At 58.5% G+C, this 26,252-nt stretch overlaps 1 protein-coding gene and 1 pseudogene across 16 annotated transcripts in view; both read right to left on the reverse strand.

Moving 5' to 3' along the window:
• EXD3 (exonuclease 3'-5' domain containing 3) overlaps positions 1–26,252 on the reverse strand; it is a 110,418-nt gene that overhangs the window by 71,329 nt on the left and 12,837 nt on the right. For all 16 annotated transcript variants that reach the window (XM_032165790.2, XM_058444771.1, XM_058444775.1 and 13 more), the window contains exon 2: positions 9,808–9,909. In XM_032165790.2, the coding sequence (XP_032021681.1) occupies positions 9,808–9,862 (55 nt within the window). In that variant the 5' untranslated portion in view covers positions 9,863–9,909. The remainder of the gene's footprint in view (positions 1–9,807; positions 9,910–26,252) is intronic.
• On the reverse strand, positions 6,730–7,718 carry LOC116475938 (uncharacterized; annotated as a pseudogene).

The raw sequence follows: 26,252 nt of genomic DNA on the forward strand, positions 1-26,252 counted from the left end.
CGGCTGCCATCTCAGCACTGTGGGAGGCCGAGGCAGGTGGATCATTTGAGGTCAGGAGTTCGAGACCAGCTTGGCCAATGTGGTGAGACACTATCTCTACTAAAAATACAAAAACTAGCTGGGTGTGGTGGCGGGTACCTGTAATCCCAGCTACTCGGGAGGCTGAGGCAGGAGAACAGCATGAACCCAGGAGGCAGAGGTTGCAGTGAGCCGAGATCGTGCCACTGCACTCCAGCCTGGGCAAAAGAGCGAGACTCCGTCTCAAAAACAAACAAACAAACAAACAAAACCCCATAAAACATCGTGGGGCGCCCAGGCTCCACCACTGCGGCTCTGCAGCCACCTGGGCCTGGGTGGCACGGGCCAGCGTTCCCGTCTGCACTCAGAACCGTCCCACCATCGCGCACAGTGTGCCGCACACGGAGGCTGAGAACACTCAAATGTCCACTGTAGGAGGATGGAGCAAATGGATCAGCCCCGGGATGATGCCCAGGTAGGGAGGATGTACCCCACCACGTGGCCATGGCAGGCAGTGTGACTGGCCCCGCGTTCTGGGTGCTGCATGCTGGGCACGGCTGGCGATGGGGCCGGGCGGGGCTAGCGACGGAGCTGGGCGGGGCCGGGCGGGGCCGGCGATGGTGTGTTCACGATCACGTGCCGAGCCGCATCGTGTGCTCTGCGTTCCTTCCTACACGTGGGTTGCACTTCACAATAAACAAAACAGACTTTTATTTTGTTATTTAATTTAGTATTTTATTTAGAGACGGAGTCTCACTGTCACCCAGGCTGGAGTGCAGTGCTGCGATCTCGGCTCACTGCAACCTCCACCTCTCAGGTTCAAATGATTCTTGTGCCTCAGCCTCCCGAGTAGCTGGGATTACAGGCGCTCACCACTACGCCTGGCTAATTTTTGTATTTTTAGTTGAGAGGGGTTTTCACCATGTTGGCCAGGCTGGTCTTGAACTCCTGAGCTTAATTGGTCTGTCCACCTCAGCCTCCCAAAATGCTGGGATGACAGGCGTGAGCCACCGCGCCCAGCCCAGATTTTCTTTTAAAGCAGAGTTTCAGATGTGTGAGATGAGAAAGTTGTGCAGGTGGACAGTGGTGGCAGCTGTGCAGCCACGTGAGTGCACTTAATGCCACTGAGTGTACACAGGAAAGTGGTTAAAATGGTAAATTTCATGTAATGGATATTTCACATATTTTTAAAAGCAGGGTGAAGCTGGGCAAGGTGGCTCACGCTTGTAATCCCAGCACTTTGGGAGGCTGAGGTGGGTGGGTCACTTGAGCCCTGGAGTTTGAGACCAGCCTGGGCAAGATAGCAAGACCCCATCTCTACCAAAATAAATAAATAAAATTAGCTGGGCATGGTGGCGCCTGAGGTCCCAACCACTTGGGAGGCTGGGGTGGGAGCATGGCTGGAGCCTGGGAAGTTGAGGCCGTAGTGAGCCCTGATTGTGCCACTGCCCTCCAGCCTGGGGGACAGAGTGAGAACCTGTCAATCAATCCATCCATCAATAAGCAGGGTGTCCTTATTATTCTTTTTAAGTTTTACCAAATCGAGATCCACCTTTCCAGGTGGGAAGATGGTGATGCCGGCCCTCCCACTCCCCAGTCAGTGTCGCTGGTCTTCGCCCTGCTCAGGTCCTGCTGGTTCTGCCCTCCAGGTGGGCAGGGCCTGCCCCCTCCCACCTCCCACAGACCTGGGCCACTCCAGCTTCCCAGGGGACTCCCTGCCTTGACACTGTGCCCTCAGACAACACCCAGCCCCGCAGCATGGCACAGCCCTAGCATCCTACAGAAATATGGGGTGGGCCAGGCCACTTCTCTGTGGACTCCACCGTGGCCCCCCAGCCTGGAGAGTCAAAGCCAGGGCCCCCCACATCCTCCCAGCCTCCACCCTCCGTGGGACCTGGACCCTGCCCCTTGGGCCTGAGGCTGCTTCTTGAGCACCCAGCAGCCTGCCCGGAAGCCCCCTCAGCACCCCTGCTCCCTGCTGGCCCCCTCAGCACCCCTGCTCCCTGCCTGGCCCCCGGCCCCTACTCCCTGCCTGGCCCCCGGCCCCTGCCCTTCTGCCTCTGTCACTTCACTGTGGCCTCAACGCTGAACCCCAGGGCAGTGACCGCCTGGGTCTCCTTCCAGGCCATGGCCGGTGCATGATGGACACCCCACGGTGCCCACCCCAGCCATTCCAGGGCCAGCCGTGCACACATGGTGCTCACAGCCCACGTGACTGGGGAGCCCCGGGGAGCCCTGAGTCTCTCAAGCCAGAGCTGGAGGGACCCGTGGCAGGTGTGGCGGGACAAGTCTCTGCCGTGCCGGGCTCGGACACGGCCACGCTGACACTCATCTCACACAATTGCTGGCTTCCTGTTCGTACAAAAGAAGAAAAACAGGATGTCCAGGGGCGGCTTCTGTCTGAACGAAGAAGACAAGCGAGCTCTGTGAGCCCCGGGGCTCAGCAGTGAGAGGACAGGGTGCCTGGGAGGGCCCTGGGGGACACACCCCGCTCAGCACACAGCACCCCATGCACCCCAACTCAGGGAGACCATGCAGGGGCACGGGGTCCGAGAAGGGCGGGTGGGGCTTGGAGCTGACACCGAGGGACCTCCCAGACCCATCCTCCAGCCCAGAAGCCCCGGCCAGCCCTCCCTGAGGTCACCTCCTCCTGCAGCAGCTTCTGGGGCCTTTGGTCCCCAGCGTGGAGGTTCGGCCGGAGCTCCGTGGGTGGCCTCGGCCCCAGCTCCGTGGGTGGCCTCAGCCCCCACCTCCACATCCAGGCCCAAGTTCACTGAATTCGCCAAGTTCATCAGCGCCGCACGAATGCCTGCAGACAGGCACGTCTAGGACGCTGAGACAGATGGCCCTGGCCAGGAGGCTGACCCCTGACCCCGAACCCCGCTCCTCGGAACCGTGTGGGTGGGGGCAGAGCAGGGCAGCTGTGTATTAGGACACCTAAAAGAAACTCAAGCTCAAGAATAAAAGTCCCACAGTCCCCTGAATGTGGATTCACATCCAAGAGCTGGGCTACTTCTCCCTGGGGGGCTGAATCATGGTCCTTACCCAGCACCAGTGCCCGGTGCCCGCACTGGCTTCCCCCCCAGCCACCCTCCCCAAAACGTGGGGTCGGCCTGAGGGTGTCCAGGCAGAGGCGATCAGGACGGTTCCACCATCTGTCCCCAGGACGGTTCCCCAACTGACACTCCCGCGCCAGCCGACGGGAGGACGGATGGTTGCAGGGACGCAGGATGGGCAGAACACAGGGACGCCACCCGGCTAACGGGGTTGCCTTCGCCTTGAGACACAGACACGCTTGGGAAACTGTGGGCTGTGGAGTGGACGGCGCCGAAGGCTCTGTTATTCCCGACACTCTACCATAAAGCGGGGGTGAGAAACATAGGGGGCTTTTTATCCACAGGGTTGGGGGCACAGAAGCCCCAGGAACTGAGGCCGATCCCAGCAGCGGACGCTGGGCAGGGGACACCAGGCAGCGGATGCTGGGCAGTGGATTTCAGCAGTGGATGTTGGACAGTGGATGCTGGCAGGGCAGGGGACACCGGGCAGCGGATGTTGGGCAGTGGATGCTGGGCAGTGGATGCTGGCAGGGGACACCCGGCCTCCGGGCAGGAAGTCTGTGACGTGGTTTTCACAAGCCCCCGAGTGGGTCTCCCCTGCAGCCGGCTCTCCTCTCGGGGCCTGGGTCACAAAGCTCACGCCCCATCTCCAAGGCTGTCCCACATCTGCCAGCAGCATCAGACCCCGCGGCACTGAGTGTAGAAGAGCCCGGCCGCCCAGACCAGACCCCATGCGCTGTGGTGACCTGAATGCCCACAGGTCCGGGCACCTGCTATCAGCGCAGCGCCCTGCCTGGGTCAGCCCTCTGACCGCCCACGGACAGCAGAAAGGGCCAGCCCACGGCCTCAGCTCCCCTCAGAGACCCCATGGCACCTCCCACAGGCATGTCCTGAGAGGCCGCGCCCACCCACCACGCACTGGGGCCTCCGTCCCTTTGCCTTGAGTCTGTGTCCTGGTGGCCTTCTGGCCTCCAGGGACAGCTGAGACGGGGCCACCCCCTCCAGCCCAACCATCTCTGGTCTCGGATTCCACCCACATCTGCCTGTGCTCAGCTGCAGCAGGGCGGGGGACATGATAAGGACGGAGGCGGCAACAAGACCCCAAGCCCGGCAGACAGCATGTGCCCTCCACCTCGGCTCACCGCAGAGGACCGCCGGCATCTGGAGAGTGAGGTGAAGGGGGTCCCGGAGGTCCAGCATCTGGCACGGGGCCCCTTGCTCTGTCTGTCAACACAGCGGCCCACAACCCCAGCACAGCACCGTCTCTCATCCATCATGGGTCCCCTCATCCTCAGTCCTACTCACTTGCCTCATCCATGAAGCCAGGGCCTTGGAGACAGAACCTGACCCAGCCTGAGCCCAAGCTGCCTCTGCTGGGAAGGCGGGATGAGGGGGACAGCCCACCGTTCGCTGCTGTGGACCCCACAGGGACGCAGAGAGGGAAAGGGCGGTACCAGCCCAGGGGGCACGAGGCAGATGCCACTTAGAGACAGTGAGGACATCGAGGTGCTGGGATGCTCGGAGCGAGAGGGACAGAGAGGGGACAGTGAGGCCGGCAGGGAGCTGGGACGCTGGGAACCAGGTGGATGCACGCAGAGAGGGACAGAGAGATCCCCAAATTTCATTCTGCAACCGCAGGTCAGAAAATCTGCTGAAGAAAAGATCCTACCTACAACAGAAATCTTGGAAGATGAAATGCCTGTTTTTAAAAAGTAACAGACCCGGCATGGTGGCTCACACCTGTAATCCCAGCACTCTGGGAGGCCGAGGCGGGCAGATCACCTGAGGTCAGGAGTTCGAGACCAGCCTGGCCAACATGGCGAAACCCCGTCTCGCCAAAATTACCCAAATACAAAAATTACCCAAGTGTGGTGGTGGGTGCCTGTAATCCCAGCTACTCAGGAGGCTGAGGCAGGAGAATCACTTGAACCCGGGAGGCGGAGGTTGCAGTGAGCCAAGATCGTGCCACTGCACTCCAGCCTGGGCAACAGAGCAAGACTCCGTCGCAAAAAAAAAAAAAAAAAAAAAATTAAATAAATAAAAATTACACAAATAAATAAAAACTAAAAAGATAACAGTATGTTCTGGGTGGTTTTACATAAATTAACTCCTTCAATATTCACACAGAAATGAGGCCCAGTATTGGTGTCAGGATCATCATTCAGATGAGAAAACAGAGAGGTTAGGTAGCGTGGCCCCGTCACACAGTGAGGAAGATGAACCCTCTCTGCTGGCAGGTGTGGGAGAGCGTTTTCACGGTTTTATGAGGCCAGCTGTGACTTCCCTCCTGTCTCCCTCACGTCACCCTCATGTCACAGCCTGAGGTTTGGCTCCGCAGCCTTGGAGGCAGAGAAAGCGCCACCCCCACTGCCAGCTGGGCCTGGGCAGCTCAGCCTCCTTCAGTGGAGCCAAGGAGAGAAAGGCCCGGGGGGCCTCCTGGCCAGGTCAAGGCCAGTGGACGCTAAGGGCAGGGGGCGAGGACACAGTGAGGGTGGCCCAGAGGCTGCCAAAAAGTGCCTGTGACCTCGTCGTGGGACTGGGACAAGCCCGTCCCCAGGGTCCTGGAGGCGGATCTGGTGCCCACACCTCTGGGGCACCCATGGTGGGGTGGAGGTGGCCTGCTCGGCATGGAGAGGGGCAGGGCGGCCTTGGCAGCTTCTCCTTCCCCCGCTCCCAGCAGGGCCTTGGCTGCTGCCCTTCCTCAAGTGTCCCCACGTCCACCCACAGCCACAGCCCACCAGTGAGGCCGCTGAGAGGGAGGCGTCTCCAGGAACCTGCGCATTCACTGTGCATTACGAGAGCGGCATGTGCTCATCATGGAGCTTCGTAGGCAAAGTGGCCTCTCTTGCGGGCCCTGCCCTGTTCACTGCCGTGTCCACGCTGGGTGGGTGCTGAGGAGCCCGTCTGGAGTGTGGACGCTGGATGTGAGGCTGGCCATGACCCCAGCCCCAGGCACCTCAGCAGGCCCAAGCTGTAGGGCAGGGGCCTCCTCCGGGAAGCCAGGGCAGCCTCAGCCTTGGAGGCTCCCATTGTCCGGAGCCCAGCAAGACGGGGAGGAGCGGCGGATGTGGACGGAAAGGGGACCCAGACCGGCAGGCTTCCTGGAGCTGCTGCATCTGCCAGAGGGCCGGCCTCCCCGCCCCACCCCACCGCCCGTGGGCCCTGGTGCCGAGCTGCAGTTCACTGCCGTCTGTGGGACCCTGAATTTCCCAAGGAAGGCTCAAGCGCCGCCTGGAAACCCCGAACCAGGTGGACGTGGGCAACGTGGCCTTTCTGACCTCAACTGCGCCTGATCGTGCAAAAGCTGAAGGTTTTTATTTTTCTTGAGATGGAGTCTTGCTCTGTCCCCCAGGCTGGAGTGCAATGACACAACCTCGGCTCACTGGAACCTCCGCCTCCTGGGTTCAAGCAGTTCTCCTGCCTCAGCCTCCCAAGTAGCTGGGACTACAGGCGCCCGCCACCATGTCCAGCTAATTTTTGTATTTTTAGTAGAGATGGAATTTCACCATGTTGGCCAGGATGGTCTCGATCTTCTGACCTCGTGATACTCCCGCCTCGGCCTCCCACAGTACTGGGATTACAGGCGTGAGCCACCGCGCCTGGCCAAGGCTGAAGTTTTAGGAGGAAAGGAATCTGTGAGCGCAGTGGACGTTCGGATGGAGAATGTTTCCTGGCCTCGGGGGAGGGAGAGAGGAACAGGAGCTCAGCCCCCTTCTTCTGTCCCCTGACGATGCCTCCTGACCTGGTGCGGGAGGGCCTCTCTAGAACAGGCCAGAGGTGGCCACGTGGACTCTCCCCCCATGACCTGGACCAGGCACTCTACCTAAAAGGACAAACCCAGGCTGTCAGGGGCAGCGTCCTAGGGGCCACAGACATGGATGTCCTGCTCGGTGACCAGGGTGGCACGGACAGGTGTCCAGGCAGCGAGGCGGGGCCAGCACAGGGGCCAGGACACCTCCTGGGAAGAAGCTGACCCAGATCCTGAGTAGGGGAGCCCGCTGGGAGGGTTGAGCTGGGGCCTCTTGTGGGGCTGGCCTTGTTGACAGAGCTGGACACTAACCACGTAAGGGCAGATGCCTAAAGCGGCACAGGAAGGATGGGGGGATGTGGCCATTCCAGGAGGCGCCAGGCTGTTCCAGGGGGCACTGTGTCTGTCCCAGGGAGCACCAGACTGTTCCAGGGGGGGCCTTGTCTGCTCCAGAGGGCGCCGAGGCTGTTCCGGGGGCTCTGTGTCTGTTCTGGGGGGGCCGTGTCTGTTCCAGGGAGCACCAGGCTGTTCCGGGCACGCCGAGGCTGTTCCAGGGAGCGCCATGTCTGTTCCAGGGAGCGCCATGTCTGTTCCAGGGAGCGCCATGTCTGTTCCAGGGAGCACCATGTCTGTTCCAGGGGGTGCCGAGGCTGTTCTGGGGAGTGCCATGTCTGTTCCGGGGAGCGCCATGTCTGTTCCAGGGAGTGCCGAGGCTGTTCCAGGGAGCGCCATGTCTGTTTCAGGGAGTGCCATGTCTGTTCCAGGGAGTGGCATGTCTGTTCCAGGGAGTGGCATGTCTGTTCCAGGGGGTGTTGAGGCTGTTCCGGGGAGTGCCGAGTCTGTTCCAGGGAGTGCCATGTCCATTCCGGGGGCGCCGAGGCTGTTCCGGGGAGTGCCATGTCTGTTCCGGGGGGCGCCAAGGCTGTTCCAGGAGGTGCCGAGGCTGTTCTGGGGAGTGCCATGTCTGTTCTGGGGGGTGCCGAGGCTGTTCCCGGGAGCGCCATGTCCGTTCCAGGGGGCGCCGAGGCTGTTCCGGGGAGTGCCATGTCCATTCCGGGGGCGCCGCGGCTGTTCTGGGGAGTGCCATGTCTGTTCCGGGGGGCGCCAAGGCTGTTCCAGGGAGTGCCATGTCTGTTCCAGGAGACGCCGAGGCTGTTCCAGGGGCCCTGCTAGCTGGGGTGTTGCACTTTGAAGACATCCCACTCTGCTTAGGTGGAGAAAAGGCTGTAGAAGCCCGTGGGTGCCTGTGCAGGGAGAGTCAGCTCTGTGCTGAGGCGAAGCCAGGGTCCCATGCGCTCCCCGGCCCCGAGGGCGGTCTCTCCAGGGGAGGTAACGGCCTCATCCCACACAGGTGCAGGGCCGGGGCCCACAGATGGCCTCAGAGGAGGCGGTGGATGAACGGAAGGGTGAGGGGGTCTGGGCCCATCCCCAGAGGGACAGGTGTGTGGTCAGGGCACCACAGGACAGCCAGGGTTGTGCCTGCTGAGGGGGCCACATCCACACCAACCCCCGCCCAGCTCAGAGGTGGCCCCTCCCCGAGCACGCGGTGACCTGGCTACATCAGGGAAGGCGACACGCCCGGAGGTGCCCCCACAGCCCTCAGCATCCACTGGGACACAGAAGAGGAAGGCAGAGAGGAAGCCCCTGGAGGGGTCCAAGGCCCAAGGAGGCAGCTGCATGGGATAGGGAAACTGAGGCAGAGAGCCTGGGCCGCTGACACGTGGGAGTGGGGCTTTCACAGGGGAGAGGCCATGGCCGTGCCCCATGGAGGGGCTGCCAGGCAGGGCATGTGCAGGGTGGGCCTGGGCAGAGGACAGGGGGCGGTGAGTGAAAAGGCAGTAAACCCACAACAAACTGGGGGTCTGCAGCCCAGGGCGAGGCGGCTGGGCCAGGGCCTTACAGCTCTCACTGCTGTTTACAAGGACTGCAGGGTGAAGGACATGAAGGGGCCCCGGCCCCCCCTTCCCACCCTCTGCCCACAAAGCCACGGCCCTGGACAGCTCCCATTGGGGCCGAGCCCCTTCCAGGAGGCTTCCCGCCCCGGCCCGTCCTCGGCACAGACAGCAGCTGAGGCTTGGGCTGACCCCTCTGGCACTAGGCAGCTCCACTCCTTCCCAGCCTCCGCTTCCCCAACCCCGGCCTCCCAGCCTCCGCTTCCCTAACCCCGGCCTCCCAGCCTCCGCTTCCCTAACCCCGGCCTCCCAGCCTCCGCTTCCCTAAACCTGGCCTCCCAGCCTCTGCTTCCCTAACCCCGGCCTCCCAGCCTCTGCTTCCCTAATCCTGGCCCCGTCTTCAACTTGCAGGGTCTCGATCTGTAGGAACAGGAGGGAGGGAGGCTGCACCTCCCCTCGGGCTGTTTATCCTCAGCACTGAATCTGCCAGGGCAGCTGAGCGGGGATGCGGCCTCCCCGGCTTTGCCCGCAGGGAAAGGCGCCTCTCATTTCTCTTTTTTAACCTGAAAAAGCTGCTGGGAGGGCAGATGTTCTTCTTAACTCCAAGGGATGAAAAATGCCTCAGTTTAAAAAACTAGGAACCCCGAAGGCCACCATGGAACCGCCCGAGACCCAAGAGGCTGTGGGTTCCCTGAGCCCCAGGAGGCAGCGCTGAGCCCCCAAGGGGATTTCGGGCCCTCCGCCTGGCACCCCGAGGGACAGAGGGGACCAGAGCTCCCGCCTCTGAGGCCAGCCCTGAGCGGCTGCGCTGTCCCTGCCACCTCCCCCGGATCCTGTCACAGGCCCGGCACCAGGCCACGCACGCTGGGGCACGCGGGGGCCTGTCCCGACCCCTGAGGACAGCAAGGCCACACTGGGGCCTCTGGACTCACAGGGTCCCAAGCCATGGACACTGTAGAGAGGCCGGCAGCTAGGGGCCAGCGGCCTGGCCCTCGTCACCAAGTATAGAGTGGGCGCCACCACCCCCCATGCGCTCCCACGCACCTCCCCCCACAGCCCCAGGGAGACTCGGCACCATCAGGCTCAGACTCACCCGTGCGGCGGCGCTCGCCAGCGGCAGGGTCACCAGTGGGGTCTCCTAGGTCCATCCTCAGGGCCGGGCCGAGGACGCTGGCAGGCGGCTAGGAACGAGGATCTGCAGAAACAGACGATCAGGTGGGGCCCCTGAATGAAGAGCCCACTGCAACAGGCAGCCGCGCGGAGCCCACGCCCGTAGCCCCTGGAGGTGGTGGAGGGACCTGGTGCCTGGGGGCGGCCCAAGTGGGACCCCCAGTCGCTGAGCATAGCTGGCAGCTCCACACTCCTCTCCCAGCTGGGGTGACGGCTGCCAAGTTTGGACCCTGCATTCCAGTTCCCTGCCAAACGTCCCAGCTTTCAGCAGGGAGGGCAGGGGGTGGGAGGGGCCCGGGGGGGGGCACAGTAGACAGACCCTTGTGGGCGTGCAGAGGGGCCTGTTCTTGAGGACAGCGTGACCCCCCTTGCCATGTCCCCCTCAGGCTGTGTGTCCTGCCCCTGAGGGGGCCACACGGGACAGAGGTGCTGTTCTCCAGAGGGCAAGGGCGCGGGCAGGACCAGGGACCTCGGAGCGACGCCCTCAAGGCTGACCCAGCATGCGGCTCTGTTAGAATCCAGGCGGCCACTGACAGCTCTCATCCCAGGCAGGCCTCAGCCTCCCTCAGCCTCCCTCAGAGTGCTTTTTTTTCTTTTTTTTGGAGACAGAGTCTCTCCGCGATGCCCAGGTTGGAGTGCAGTGGGGCAATCTCAGCTCACTGCAATCTCTGGCTCCCGGGTTCAAACGATTCCCCTGTCTCAGCCACCCCAGGAGCTGGGATTACAGGTACCCACCATCATGACCGACTACTTTTTCTATTTTTAGTGGAGACGGGGTTTCACCATGTTGGTCAGGCTGGTTTCGAACTCCTGACCTCAGGTGATCCGCCTGCCTCAGCCTCCCAAAGTGCTGGGACTACAGGCGTGAGCCACCGCTCCTGGCCCCTGGGAGTGTTTTTGATGCAAAACCCTCATCTACACTTACGAGGGTTACCCTTCTCCTTCAATCTGCTTACACAAGGCTGCATAAAAAGACTTTCTTTGAGTGCATAGCTTTAGTTTGAATCACACACAGCAGTTACACAAAGCTCAGCATGTGAATCCCAAATCCTAACACAGGCGTGCAGGAGAGAGCTCTGCTGCCCTCCCCCAGGCAGCCCTCACAGCAGCCATTCCTGGGGAGACGGACCTGTGCGTTTCTCAGCCACACGCGGCCCCAGGCGGCCATTCCCGGGGAGACGGACCTGTGCGTTTCTCAGCCACACGCGGCACAGTCACTTCTTGGCCTTCAGTTTTACACGTTACCGACAGCTCCGCCCAGACAGGGTAAGAATCTGTCTTACCTGCCGGCCAACACGCACCCCTAAACACACAACAACACAACCTCCTAAAAAAGGTTACGTGGACATCATCTGTGGACTCAGGACTGACAGAGGCCGTTCCCAGCTGTGTCACGTGGAGGTTAGGATGCCTTTTCCTTTCTCACGTGGGCTGCTCCAGACTCCTGCTCCGCCATGGGGAGGGAGCTCTCCCACCGCAAACGATGTAAAACTGGATGATATATCTTAGGAAACCAGTTTCTGGACAACAGGCAGTGTGAGGCCGCATTTCCTGGCAGCAGCCAGTGCCCAAGGCAGCCCCAGGACAGCTGCTCCCCACGCTGGAGCCCGGGCTGGGTACAGTGTCCCACCACGCCGAGGGGGCTGCTGGGGAACGCACACCTGCAGGAGGGGCTGCTGGGGCAGCGCGTGTGTGGGCAGGAGGACCCCCGAGCCTCCCAGGACCCGTGGCCCCAGGGCTGAGAATACAGTGGAGATACTGGAGGCCACACAGCGCCCGACACACTGCAGTCCAGCCCAGCCAAGAGGAAGGACCCCATCAACACACAACCAGGACCAGACGGCCACAGCTGAAGACCACGCTGAGAGGAAGGCCTGCTCCAGATCCTCCCGCCAGATTCAGACCAAGCCCGCGAAAGCCGGAGAAAGTCAAGTCCCACCCAGCTTCGGAAGCTTGAGAAAGGCCCTGGGGTCTCTGAAGAGCCCCTGACAAAATGTCAAGACACAACCCCAAGTTCAAGGGACTCAGCCAGAAGCTGAACAGCCACCGGAGCAAAAAACGACGCTCTTCAGAGGATGAGACCTAAATCCAGAGTTTCCACAATGGATAATTCATGAAACTCAGTGCATAATAAAAATCACAAGACCTAAAAAGACTCTAGAAAATATGACCCATAAACAAGCAGAAAAACACAAAAAACAGAGAACAGAAAGCAACTTCGAGGAAGGCCTCAAAGTTACTGGTGTTAGCAAAAACTTTAACACGATTGCAACCGTGTTCACGGAATGAACAGAAAACATGTTCAAACAGTTAAAGGAGGCTGAGCGCAGTTTGGGAGGCTGAGGCGGGAGGATCGCTTGAGCCCAGGAGTTTGAGACCATCCTAGGCAACATGGTCAAACTCTGTACAAAAAAATTAAAAAGTAGCTGGGTGTGGTGGCTCACACCTGTGGTTCCAGCTACTCAGGAAGCTGAAGCAGAAGAGTCGCTGGAGCCCCAGAGATCAAGGCTGCAGTGAGCCAAGATCACACCACTGCCTTCCAACCTGGGTGACAGAGCGAGACCCTGTCTCAAGAAAAACCCAAAAAACCATGAATAAAGTTAAAAAATATGGTTTTAATGAGTAAAAGGAGAGAAATGAAGATTATATGAAACTACATAAAATAACTAAATGGAAACTCTGCAATAAAAAGTAAATCACGGAAATGTGTTTGACTCAGTGACTGTGCTTCACAGCAGGTGGATGGCAGGTGAGTTGGTGAATCTGAAAACAGATCAAAGGAGGACCAGTTTGAAAGAACGAGGGGGAAAGACAGAAGGAACTGGCTCCACGGTTCACAGCCGGGCGTCCTCTGTTCCCCTGGTGAACAGCCCTGTCTGCAGCACTGCACGCCTGGCTCTGGGGTTCACATGCTTTGTGGACACGCCCATTCCCCAGCCTCTGCCTGCCTTCGTCTGGATGGCTGCACTGAAGCCCTGCTCGCCCTGGACCCCCTTCTCTCTTGTCCCCTGTGCTCCCTGAAGTTCACCTCCTAGTTCTAAGGGAGCACCTTTTCCAGGAGCACCTCAGGCAGAACCGCAAGGGAGGAGCACTGAGTAGCCCTTTGCTTGTCTGAGAACATCCCCATGACACATGTGCACCCACGTCCCCGTGACACACAGGCAACCACGTCCCTGTGACACACAGGCAACCATGTCCTTGTGACACACGTGCACCCCCTTGTGACACACGTGCACCCATGTCCCCAAGACACACAGGCAACCATGTCCCCGTGACACGTGTGCACCGATGTCCCCAAGACACACAGGCAACCACGTCCCCGTGACACACGTGCACCCACGTCCCCAAGACACACAGGCAACCATGTCCCCAAGACACACGTGCACCCACGTCCCCAAGACACACAGGCAACCACGTCCCCATGACACAGGCACATCCATGTCCCGTGACACACGCACGCTGCACCGCCACTGGAAGCCTGGCTGTGTGTGGCTGTGGGGCAAGGGTCATTCTCCTGGCGGTCATGGTAATGCCCCTCTACTGTCTTCTAGCCTCAGGACTTGCTGAGAAATCTGATGCCCCTGACTCGAGTGCCCACGTCTTCTGGGGAGACCCCGGGCCGTGGCCGGACCCCAGCAGGATGGACGTGGCATGGTCCCCTGGGGGCTCTGTGGCCACCCTTCTGCATGTGGCTTCCCGATGGTGTCCTGCCCTCCACGCCCTCAGTTCTGTCCTCAGGAACTCCTGCTGTTTAGAACTTACACTTTCTGGGAATAACTTTGTCTTCTCATCTTTCCTCCTCTGCCTTTTTGGGAGATTTCCTGAACTTATTTTGCAACTCTCTCATTGAATGGTTCATTTCTGCTATCACAAATTTAATACTATCCACGAGTTCTGGTTTTCTTAAGCTTTTTTCGAGGGTCTCCTCTCTTATTCCTGGCTTCTCTTCCTACCCCCCGTATTAGTTTATTTTCATGCTGCTGATAAAGACATACCTGAAACTGGGAACAAAAAGAGGTTTAATTGGACTTATGGTTCCACATGGCTGGAGAGGCTTCAGAATCATGGTGGGAGGCGAAAGGCACTTCTTACATGGTGGCGGCAAGAGAAAATGAGAGCCGGGTACAGTGGCTCACTCCTGTAATGTCAGCACTTTGGGCGGCTGAGGCGGGCAGTTCACCTGAGGTCAGGAGTTCATGACCAGCCTGGCCAACATGGCGAAACCCTGTCTTTACTAAAAATACAAAAAGTAGCCAGGTGTGGTGGTGATGCCTCCCAGCTACTCAGGAGGCGGAGGCAGGAGAATCACTTGAACCTGGGAACAGGGGTTGCAGTGAGCTGAGATTGCGCCATTGCACTCCAGCCTGGGTGACAGAGCAGAACTCCATCTCAAAAAAAAAAAAAAAAAAAAAAAGAGAAAATGAGGAAGAAGCAAAAGAGGAAGCCCCTGATAAACCCGTCAGATCTCATGAGACTTACTCAATATCACAAGAATAGCGTGGGAAAAACTGGCCCCCATGATGTAATTACTCCCACTGGGTCCCTCCCATAACACGTGGGAATTCTGGGAGATACAATTCGAGTTGAGATTTGGGTGGGGACACAGCCAAACCATATCATTCCACCCTTGGCCCCTCCAAATCTCACGTCCTCACATTTCAAAACCAATCATGCCTTCCCAACAGTCCCTCAAAGTCTCAACTTATTTCAGCATTAACTCAAAAGTCCACAGTCCAAAGTCTGATCTGAGACAAGGCAAGTCCCTTCCGCCTATGAGCCCATAAAATCAAAAGCAAGTTAGTTACTTCCTAGATACAATGGGGGTACAGGTATTCAGTACATACAGCCGTTCTGGGCCGGGCGCAGTGGCTCATTCCTATAATCCCAGCGCTTTGGGAGGCTGAGGCGGGTGGATCACCTGAGGTCGGGAGTTTGAGACCAGCCTGACCAACATGGAGAAACCCCGTCTCTACTAAAAATACAAAATTAGCCGGGCGTGGTGGCACCCACCTATAGTCCCAGCTACTCAGGAGGCTGAGGCAGGAGAATCACTCGAACCTGGGAGGCGGAGGTTGCAGTGAGCTGAGATTGCGCCATTGCACTCCAGCCTGGGCAACAGAGCGAGACTCCATCTCAAAAAAAAAAAAAAGTTCCAAATGGGAGAAATTGGACAAAATAAAGGGATGACAGGGCCCATGCAAGTCTGAAATCCAGAAGGGCGGTCAAATTTGAAAGCTCCAAAATGATCTCCCTTGACTCCAGGTCTCACATCCAGGTCATGCTGATGCAAGAGGTGGGTTCCCACGGTCTTGGGCAGCTCCGCCCCTGTGGCTCTGCAGGGTACAGCCACCCTCCCAGCTGCTTTCACAGGTGGTGTTGGGTGTCTGCTGCTTTTCCAGGCACATGGTGCAGGCTGTCGGTGGATCTACCATCCTGGCATCTGGATGACAGTGGCCTGCTTCTCACAGTTCCACTAGGCCGTGTCCTGGTAGGGACTCTGTGGGGGGATCCCACCCATTTCCTTCTTTTTTTTTTTTTTTTTTTTGAGATGGAGTCTCGCTCTTTTGCCCAGGCTGGAGCGCAGTGGCGTGATCTCAGCTCACTGCAAGCTCCGCCTCCCAGGTTCCTGCCATTCTCCTGCCTCAGCCTCCTGAGTAGCTGGGACAACAGGCGCCTGCCATGACACCCGACTAAATTTTTTTGTATTTTTAGTAGAGATGGGGTTTCACCGTGTTAGCCAGGACGGTCTTGATCTCCTGAGCTTGTGATCTGCCTGCCTCTGCCTCCCAAAGTGCTGGTATTACAGGCATGAGCCACCGTGCCCGGCCTCCACCCATTTCCCTTCTGCACTACCCTCGCAGAGGTTATCCATGAGGGCCCCGCCCTGCAGCAAACTTTTGCCTGGACATTTAGGCATTTCCAAACATCTGAAATCTAGGCAGAGGTTCCCAAACCTCAATTCCTGACTTCTGTGGACCCACAGGCTCAACACCACGTGGAAGCTGCCAAGGCTTGGGGCTTCCACCCTCTGAAGCCATGGCCCGAGCTCTATGTCGGCCCCTTTCAGCCATGGCTGGATTGTCTGGGACATGGGGCACCAAGTCCCTAGACTGCACACAGCACAGGAACCCTGGGCCTGGCCCAAAAAAACACTTTTTCCTCCTGGGCCTCCAGGCCTATGATGGGAGGGGCTGCCATGATGGTCTCTGACATGACCTGGAGACATTTCCCCATCGTCTTGGGGATGAACGTTGGCCTTCTTGCTACTTATGCAAATTTCTGCAGCTGGCTTGAATTTGTCCCGAAAAAATTGGTTTTTCTTTTCTACTGCGTCAGGTTGCACATTTTCTGATTTTTTATGCTGTTTCCCTTTTTAAACATAATTCTTTTCTTGTTTTGTTTTTGAGACGGAGTCTTGCTCTGTCACCAGGTGGAGTGCAGTGGCGTGATCTTGGCTCACTGCAACCTCTGCCTTCCTGGTTCAAGTGATTCTCTTGCCTCAGCCTCCCGAGTAGCTGGGATTACAGGTGCGCACCACCACGCCCGGCTAATTTTTGTATTTTTAGTAGAGATGTGGTTTCACCATATTGGTCAGGCTGGTCTTGAACTCCTGACCTCATGATCCGCCCGTCTCAGCCTCCCAAAGTGTTGGGATTACAGGCGCGAGCCATTGCGCCCAGTCCCAGAATGCTTTTAACAGCATCCAAGGCACCTTTTGAATGCTTTGCTGCTTAGAAATTTCTTCCACCAGATACCCTAAATCATCTCTCTCTCAAGGTCAAACTTCCATAAATCTCCAGGACAGGCGCAAAATGCCGCCAGTCTCTTTGCTACAAAGATAACAAGAGTCATCTTTGCTCCAGTTCTCAACAAGTTCCCCATCTCCATCTGAGACCATCTCAGCCTGGACCTTATTGTTCATATCACTATCAGCATTTTTGTCAAAGCTATTCAACAAGTCTCTAGGAGGTTCCAAACTTTCCCACATCTTCTTGTCTTCTGAGCCCTCCAAACTGTTCCAACCTCTGCTTGTTACCCAGTTCCAAGTTGCTTCCACATTTTTGGGTATCTTTTCAGCAATACCCCACTCTAGTGGTACCAATTTACTGCATTAGCCTGTTTTCACGCTGCTGATAAAGACATACCTGAGACGGAGAACAAAAACAAGTTTAATTGGACTCACATTTCCACATGGCTGGGGAGGCCTCAGAATCATGGTGGAAGGCGAAAGGCACTTCTTACATGATGGCAGCAAGAGAAAATGAGGAGGAACCAAAAGTGGAAACCCTGATAAAGCCTTCATATCTCGTGAGTCGTATCCACTACCATGGGAACAGCATGGGAAAGACCAGCCCCCAGGATTCAATTACTGCTCCCTGGGTCCCTCCCACAACAGGTGGGAATTCTGGGAGATACAATTCAAGTTGAAATGTGGGTGAGGACACAGCCAAAGCATATCACCCGCCTCGGGAGACCCTGTGGCTCGGCTTGGCTCATTTCCTGCAGGATCCCTGGCGCTGACCCCTCTCCTCTCCATGGCAGTGTGGGGACTGCTATGCGTATCTGAGAGTGAGGCGCTAGTCATCTGCTTGGAAATGGGTTGGGGGCACCCCAGGAGTGGGGCCCCACTGTGAGTGACCTGAGGGGCCCCGGAAGATGCAGACCCAACCGCATCTCCTCCCGGCTGGTCTGTCCAGGAAAAAGCCCTCCCAGCCGCACCTGCTAGCCACCGAGTTTGGGGGCACAGGCAGGAAGCTGCAGACCCCATTCCTCTGCAGCCCTCCCCACCCTCAGCCCAGCTGCAGCAGCAGCCAGAACACCCTGGCCCAGGGTCTCCAAGGGTCAGGGGCCGCAGGGTCTGGCAGCACCCCATGAAGGCTGCCCCAGGTCCATTTCAGCCCTCCAGAGGGCCATACCCAGAGAACCTGGGTCTCCGTTCCTGAGCCCCCCAGTTTTCGCCTCTCCCCTTCTCTTTGCCCCTAAAGGGTTTTGCCTTTTTAATTCTTTTGCTGTCACCTTAATTGGCCTCAGGGGAGATGGACCACCAGGCCCAAGATCCAGGGTCTTAGGGCTCCTCCCAGCAGGGCAGACCCAGCCACACAGAGCCCACCGCCAGCTTCCAAGGGCTCCAGAAAGTGGTCACTGCCCTTCTCAGAAGGCCCTCTCCACCATGCCCGGAACCGTGGATGCCCCAGCCTGGGCTCTTCACCAGGAAATGAAGGGGAAGACAGACCTGTGGGATAGGGGTGGGTCCCGGGGTGGGGCAGTCACACCCCCACGCCATCTCTGCATAGACCCCGAAGGATGTGGAGTATCCTCCAGGGCCGTACAAAGCACCACACACAGGGCGCGAGTGACAGGGACGTGTGTCCTCACTGTCCTGAGGCTGCAGCTCTGCGACTGGGTGGGGAGGGTGGGCCCCACTCCCTGGGTCTCCTCCCTGGGTCCTCACGGGTCCCCCCACGTGTGTCTGTGTCCTGATCTCCCCTTCTTGTGGCGACACCAGTCCTACTGGATTAGGGCCCACCCTGACGACCTCATTTTACCTCTGCAAAGACCCCATCTCCAAATACAGTCACATGGGGCCTAGGGCTTCAACATGGGAATTTTGGGGAAACAACTCAGCCCACAGCAGATCACGGATCCTTCCCCAACAGAGGCAGAGGCTCCCCACGCCAGCTCTCGGGGAAGGGTCAGGGTGCCCACGAGGCCTCTGCACACTATTCTCTCCGCCTCCATGAAAGAGGCGTGCCCATCTCCCAGATGAGAAAACTGAGCTCAGCCAGGACCAAAGCAGGTCTCGTCCCAGTCTCCTCACTCTACCACTCTCCATTTTTATTTGCTTTTTATTGTCTTGGCTGCCTATAAAGGCAATTATGCATGTAATACAATATTTGGAAAACTACATTTGCAAATTCTGAAAAATCATGCAAAAAAAATCACTAAAAGCCGGCTGGGCACGGTGGCTCATGCCTGTAATTCCAGCACTTTGGGAGGCTGAGGCCGGAGGATAACCTGAGGTTGGGAGTTCGAGACCAGTCTGACCAACATGGAGAAACCCCATTTCTACTAAAAACATAAAATTAGCTGGGCATGGTGACACATGCCTGTAATCTCAGCTGCTTGGGAGGCTGAGGCAGGAGAAATGCTTGAACCCAGGAGGCAGAGGTTGCGGTGAGCCAAGGTCGCACCATTGTACTCCAGCCTGGGCAACAAGAGTGAAGCTCTGCCTCAAAAAAAAAAAAAAAAAAAAAAAAAAAATCACTAAAAGCCACAGTCCCCTCCTGGCCACGCCTGTCTCCTCCTAGCTCCCAGTGCCACCTCATCTGTCTCAGCCCCTGCCTATCCCCTCAGAGCTGTGGCCCCAGCCCTCCCAGGTGCTGGGGAGGGGACACAGTGCTGTCCCCCAGGCGAGCTGGGTGCTGGGAGGGGACACGTGCTGTCCCACAGGTGAGCCAGTGGCCATTTCCAAATTCCCAGGGCCTCTGACCAGCAGGTTTCCAAAGAGCCTGCTTGGGAGCCCCGCACATCCGCACATCCCACCCTTGGACCTCCTAACTATGCTGCGGTCCGGCACAGTGGGCTCTGACCCACAGAGGGCTGGGCCAGCACCCCTGGGGGAAGGCAGTGGGCACCCGGGGCCAGAGCCCCAACCCCCGCTGCTTCCCCAACTGCTCCCTGGGGACCCCTGGACCACAGGACCAACGGGGGCAGGGTGGGCCCCCCACACAGGTCCTGGACTCGTTTGTGCTGGTGTCCGTGGCCCAAGGATTTGCAGAGCCACAGATGGAGCCCAGGGCAGCCGTTGCAGGCCACTCACCTGTCCCCAGCCACTCACCCGTCCCCAGCATCTGCAGTTTCTCAGGCTCTCAACAATAAACTTTATGTCTCATGGTTCAAGAAATGCCAGGCTCCCGCCCCGTCTGGGAAGAAGTGAGGAGCGCCTCTGCCCGGCCGCCCCGTCTGGGAAGTGAGGAGCGCCTCTGCCCGGCCGCCCCGTCTGGGAAGTGAGGAGCACCTCTGCCCGGCCGCCACCCTGTCTAGGAAGTGAGGAGCCCCTCTGCCCGGCCGCCACCCTGTCTAGGAAGTGAGGAGCGCCTCTGCCCGGCCGCCCCGTCTGGGAAGTGAGGAGCACCTCTGCCCGGCCGCCACCCTGTCTAGGAAGTGAGGAGCGCCTCTGCCCGGCCGCCCCGTCTGGGAAGTGAGGAGCGCCTCTGCCCGGCCGCCCCGTCTGGGAGGTCTACCACAGAGGCCAGAAGCAATGTGGGGGCTGGACGTGGTGGCTCACGCCTGTAGTCCTGGCGCTCTGGGAGCCCGAGGCGGGTTGATCACTTCAGGCTAGGAGTTCGAGACCAGCCTGGCCAACATGGTGAAACATATGAAAAATACAACAGACAAACCAACCAACCAACCCAGCGACAACAAAACAGGTCTACCCTGGAGTCGTACTCTAATTTTTTCTATTTTCCTCCCTTTCTGATCCTTTATCCCACTTTCTTTTTCTTCCTCTTTCTTCTCCTTCTTCTTTGTCAAATAGAGGATTGAGTTATTATCATTGATCCATACAAAGTCCCTCTCTCATTCATTCTCTTTAATTCCCAACCCCCATTTCTATTCCCCGACTTGCCATGTGCAACCTTCCTAATATGTTTGATATGCATCTTTTTGTTTGTACGTATTTTTAGAAAATGTTTATTGTTTTGTGTGCAAAAAAAAAAAAAAAAAAAGAAATGCCAGGCTCTGGGCCGAGAGGCAGAAGGCTCAGGCACAGCTCCCACTCTGCAAGGCGGCAGAAGCCACCATTTCTCTCTATTGCTGGTTTCCTCCCTGGATCTTCTGCTGAAAACGCATTTGTTTTTCTTACATCACATTGAAGTAGATCAAGTTCCCGATAAATGTTAGAGTTAGCCTGACTCAGCAAGAGCCTGGCTTGGGTACCATGCACATGGTCTCCCCGCCCTGCCCACCATCTGCTGCCCTGGAGCCCTCGGTGGGACCCACTGCCCACAGACACCTTGCCCGTGCCCCAATGCCAGGCAGAGGCCTCTGTGCTCTGAAGCGTGAATAAAATGTGAAACTGGCTGGGCACGGTGGCTCACGCCTGTAATCCCAGCCTTGTGGGAGGCCGAGGCGGGAGGATCACTTGAGCTCAGGAGTTTGAGCCAGCCTGGGCGACATAGTGAGACCCCATCCTACGAAAAAAAATCAGCTGCGCGTGGTAACATGCACCTGCACGCCCAGCTACTCGGGAGGCTGAGGTGGGAGGATCGCTTGAGCCCAGGAGGTCAAGGCTGCAGTGACCCAAGATTGGGCCACTGCATTCTAGCCTGGGTGACAGAGCAAGACCCTGTTTCCAAAAAAAAAAAAAAGAAAAGAAAGAAAAGAAGAAAAGAAAGAAAGAAGAAAGAAAAGGAAAGGAAAGGAAAAGAAAGAAAAGGCAAGGAAAAAGGAAAAAAAGAAAAGAAAAGAAAAAGAAAAGAAAGAAAAGTGAGGCCCCTGCACAGAACCAGGGTGGCTGGCAGCAAGTTATCCAGAGCTGAGAGCCAGGGGCTGAGTGCAGCGAGGGCAGGGTGAGCCTCGTGACACCCCCATCGCACAGGGAGGCCCTGACAGGAGGCCGCTCCACCTCTGTTTGTCTTGTCCCAAACGGCAGAGGCAACGGCTGCTGGTGGCCAGCACTCCTGCCCCTGGCGAGCCCCATGGCCGTCCGGAGGGTGGACCTGGCTTCCCGTACCAATGCACCCCTCGATCTCCAGACGGCAGCGGCATCAGTGGCGCTGATGGTGTTTGATAGGCAGCAGGTCCCCCACCACTCCCACCTCCACTCCCACGGGCACTCCCAGCGGCTTCTGGAACTTTCCCTGGGCTCTCAGTACTCCCCGGGCCACAGCCTCAGTGGGTGGTACACCCTCTCCCCAGCCCTCTTCTGAGGTGTCTGTGCCCCGACCCCCACCCCAGGCCGCTCCTCAGCCCCCACCCCTCCCTTCCAAGAGTGCAGCCCGGCCCCCCTCAGCAGGCTGGGGACGGCCTTGCTGGTTGCGGAGACCCGACGGGGCGGCCCCAGCCAGGCTGTCAGGCTCTGAGAGAAGTGCGGAGCCAACACTGCCTCCCAGCGTCCCAGGGTCCTGTGACCGGGAAGGCCCCGCATCTGCGGCACCCGGAGTCGTGGAGGCCAGAACGCACGCCGGCAAACCCGCCCGTTCACAGACGCACCGGAGCGAGCGGGCGGGCGGGGGCGGCCTGCGGAGGAGCCAGTCCCGGGCACCCCACGCCGACCGCCGCGTGTCCGGGCTGGTCTCTGGGCCCCTCTGCTGGTGGAACCCGGCAGCGCCTCCTCCGTCTCAGCCGCGTCGGTCCCAGGCGCCCGAAGTCCAAGCGCCTCCCCTACCCGCACGCCCAGGCTTGGTCTCCGTTTCCCACCAGGCCAGCGCTGCAGGCAGAGCCCAGCCCGGCGGCCGCAGCGAACACGGGGAGGCCCCTCCACCTCTGTCCGCCTGCCCTAAACACCGCAGAGGTGACTGCTCCCCCGCGAAGCCCACCCACCTGAGGCCCCGGCCCCCAAGGGGCCATCTGCCCCCGGCTCACCGCAGGCCCTTTCCTGGGGTCCTCTGTGCCGAGCAAAGGGCAGGTCTGGCCGCTCTCGGGCTCTGTCCTGCCAGCCCCATAACCCAGAACCCAGCGTCCCCGCCCCATCTCCTGGGATCCCTTGGCTAAGGGAAGGTGACTGGCGGCCCGCAGGCCCTTCAGAGGGTCCCTGACAGGGAAGGATGGAGACGCAGCTCCAGATCCCGGAGTGCGGCTCCCCAGACACACCCACAGCTGTCCACCATCCAAGCATAAACCCCAACGCAGCGGCTCCTGGCCTGGTTCTGAAGACGGCCCAGCTGGAGTGGGAGAAGTGCCCAGTGTTTCCGTCACTGGAGCTCACGGGTCCACAGGCATTCGAGGTCCTGGATGCGCTGGCTGGACCTCAGGACACACGCGGGAGGCGGGAGGAGCACAGCAAAGGGTCTGGGGGGAAGCCGGAGGGGGCTTTCCCCTTGGGCAGCATGGACACATCAGGCCCGGCAGCACACAAGTGTGGAGCCTCAAGCCTCCACAGGGGTTTTCCAGCCTCACGCCTCCTGTGGTCTCCCAGCCTCACGCCTCTGGGGATCTCCCACCCTCATGCCTCCTGTGGTCTCCCAGCCTCACGCCTCCAAGGGTCTCCCTGGCCCAACCTCCTTGCTGTGTCTCCGGAAAGCTGTGAAGCCCAGCCCCTCCTCCTAGTGTTCGACTGAGCTGCGTGTTTTACTAAAACGCAACAGTGACTCTTCCTCACAGTGCCTCGATGTGTCTCCTCCAACATTCGGCCAGCCCTGCACGTGCCCCAAAGCTCCCAAGGGGCTTTTAAGAGGGCTTTGGGGTGGGGGGCCGGGCACGGTGTCTCACGCCTGTAATCCCAGCACTTTAGGAGGCCGAGGCGAGAGGATCACGAGGTCAGCAGATCGAGACCATCCTGGCTAACACGGTGAAACCCCGTCTCTACTAAAAATATAAAAAATTAGCCGGGCATGGTGGCGGGTGCCTGTAGTCCCAGCTACTCGGGAGGCTGAGGCAGGTGAATGGTGTGAACCCGGGAGGTGGAGCTTGCAGTGAGCTGAGATCACGCCACTGCACTCCAGCCTTGGACGATAGAGTGAGACTCCGTCTCAAAAAAAAAAGAGGGCTTTGGGGGAGACAGCAGCCCCTGCTGCCCCCACACCTCCCCCCAGCTGCTCAGCAAGGCCCTCCAGGGACGTCCAGCACAGCTGAACCAGCCCCTCAGACCAATGGTAACCCCAAATCTGAGATTGGGGGCCTTTTATCTGCAGTCCCTTGAGTGGCCTGTGAGTTCCAAGGTCCTCTTTAAAAAGGCGGAGCCTTGAGCCAATCGGAATGGACAGACCCACCGTGTACAGGGAAGCCAGGCCAGCGGGAGCACAGGCACAGCACCCGGGCGCAGCTTGTCTCTCACCATCAGGCTGGGTCAGCCCCTCTCCACAAGAGTCTGCAGGGCTGTTTTTGTCCCTGAGCTCAGGATGAACTTGTACAAGGCCCCGATGGCACTCACTTTGCTGATCAGCCCGGGAAGGGGCAGTCGGCCTGTCCCTTCTGCAGGAAGGCGGCTGCTGTAAGTTAAAGTCTGTCCCTCTGAAACACACTGGAACTCCATCACCATGCTGCAGCGTTTCCAGGTGGGGCCTTGGGATGTGCCTGGGGGGTGAGGATCCTGCCCCACTGGAGGGATTAATCCATTCATGGATTCCTGGGTTATCACGGGAGTGGAACTGGTGGCTTTATAAGAAGAGGAAGAGAGGCCTGAGGCCTGAGCCCGCATGCCGGGCCCTCACCATGGGTGCCCCAAGCCGCCTCAGGACCCTTCCGAGTCCCACCAGCATGAATACCTCCTCATTCAGAGTCCCGCCAGCATGAACGCCTCCTCGGACACTCCCCTCACCCTTAGACTTAGCCTCCAGAGCCGTACGAAATAAATTCCTTTTCTTTATAAATTACCCAGTTTTAGATATTGTTTTAAGTAACAGAAAACTGGCCCGGCGTGGTGGCTCACACCTCTGATCCCACCACATTGGGAGGCCAAAGCAGGCGGATCGCTTGAGTCCAGGAGTTTGAGACCAGCCTGGGTAACATAATGAGACCATGTTTCTATGAAAAAAATGGTATCTATCCAGGCGTGGTGGCGTGTGGTGTGTAGGGAGGGAGCTGTGTCTACAAAGCCCTGGACCTAAAAATGGTCAAGTGGAGACACGGACTGATGTGACTGAGAACACAAACGGCTGGCAAGGATTCAGTTCACATTCCCTCACTGCACACTTTCTGTAACTGGCCTCATTTTAGGATGAAAAAGCCTGTCTGGATCCCTCAGCATCTTTCTCGGAACATGGTGCTGGGTCCCAAGCCCACACCAGGACAAGCGGGGCTCCCCGGCTCCCTGATGGGGCAACACCACTCACCAGTTTTGCAGCTTCCACTTAAAATTAACAACTGCTGGCCGGGCGCGGTGGCTCATTCCCGTAATCCCAGCACTTTAGGAGGCTGAGGCGGGCGGATCATGAGGTCAGGAGATCGAGACCATCCTGGCCAACACGGTGAAACCCCGTCTCTACTAAAAATACAAAAAATTAGCTGGGCGTGGTGGCAGGTGCCTGTAGTCCCAGCTACTCGGGAGGTTGAGGCAGGAGAATGGCGTGAACCCGGGAGGTGGACGTTGCAGTGAGCCGAGACCGCGCCACTGCACTCCAGCTGGGCAATAGGAGCTAAACTCCGTCTCAAAAAACAAAAATAATTAACAACCAACAGCTGGGCACAGTAGTGCATGCCTGTAATCCTAGCACTGTGGGAGCCTAAGGAGGGCAGATCACTTGAGGCCAGGAGTTCGAAACCAGCCTGGCCAACATGGTGAAACCCCGTCTCTACTAAAAATACAAAAATTAGCCAGGCGTGGTGGTGGGTGCCTGTAATCCCAGCTACCTGGGAGGGTGAGGCAGGAGAATCACTTGAACCCAGGAGGCGGAGGTTGCAGTGGGCTGAGATTGCACCACTGCATTCCAGCCTGGGCGACAGAGCAAAACTCTGTCTCAAAAAAAAAAAAAAAAAAAAATTAACAACCAACTCTTGTCTTCATTCCTTCTGAAAGGTGCTAACTCAAGCCAAATTGTTGCCATGAGTCCTGTGACCACAGAACGTTGGGTTCTGAGAACCCCAGAGGCTCTTGTTCCCTGGCCCCACGATCCACACCCAGGGAGACGACACAGCTGGGCCCCCACCCACATGGGGCAGAACTGCATAACGACGGAGCCCCCCTGGGGGCGGCCTGGCATGGAGGAGGTGACCCACGGGGGACGTGCCTGACTCACTGTGGAGATGACGCTGCTGAGGGCGGGGGGCAGGGCAAGGGTTGTGTCCTTTCCTGTAGAGCCTGGCAGACCCCCAGGGCCTGAGTGAGGTCCAGGGCTCTGCAGGTGACTGTGCCTGGAGCCCCAGCCCCTGGCCTCAGTGCAGATTCGGTCATTGGCTGTGGCTGTCCCGTGCGCTGAGCAGGTGTCCAGGTGGGCATAGGCTGGCACCTCCAGGGCCCCTGGACCACTGCAGAACCTGTAGCAGATGCCGGCTGAGGCCCCGAGGCCGGCCTCCCGGGTGGGGTATCCCAGGCCTCGCTGGGAGATGGAGTAGATGATGCTGAATGCAGCGCAGGCGTGGGAGTGGCACACACACTCAGGAAGGCTCATCTTCACCCCAAACCCAGCTGAGCCCAGGATACCCCCTTCCCAGAGAAGGAAACCAGCGAAGGCACAGCTGCCCCTGAGCCCTGGGCATGGGGCTTGCTCC

This window comes from Hylobates moloch, unplaced genomic scaffold (genome assembly GCF_009828535.3).
Source record: "Hylobates moloch isolate HMO894 unplaced genomic scaffold, HMol_V3 SCAFFOLD_10, whole genome shotgun sequence".
In the NCBI taxonomy this organism is placed as follows: domain Eukaryota; kingdom Metazoa; phylum Chordata; class Mammalia; order Primates; family Hylobatidae; genus Hylobates; species Hylobates moloch.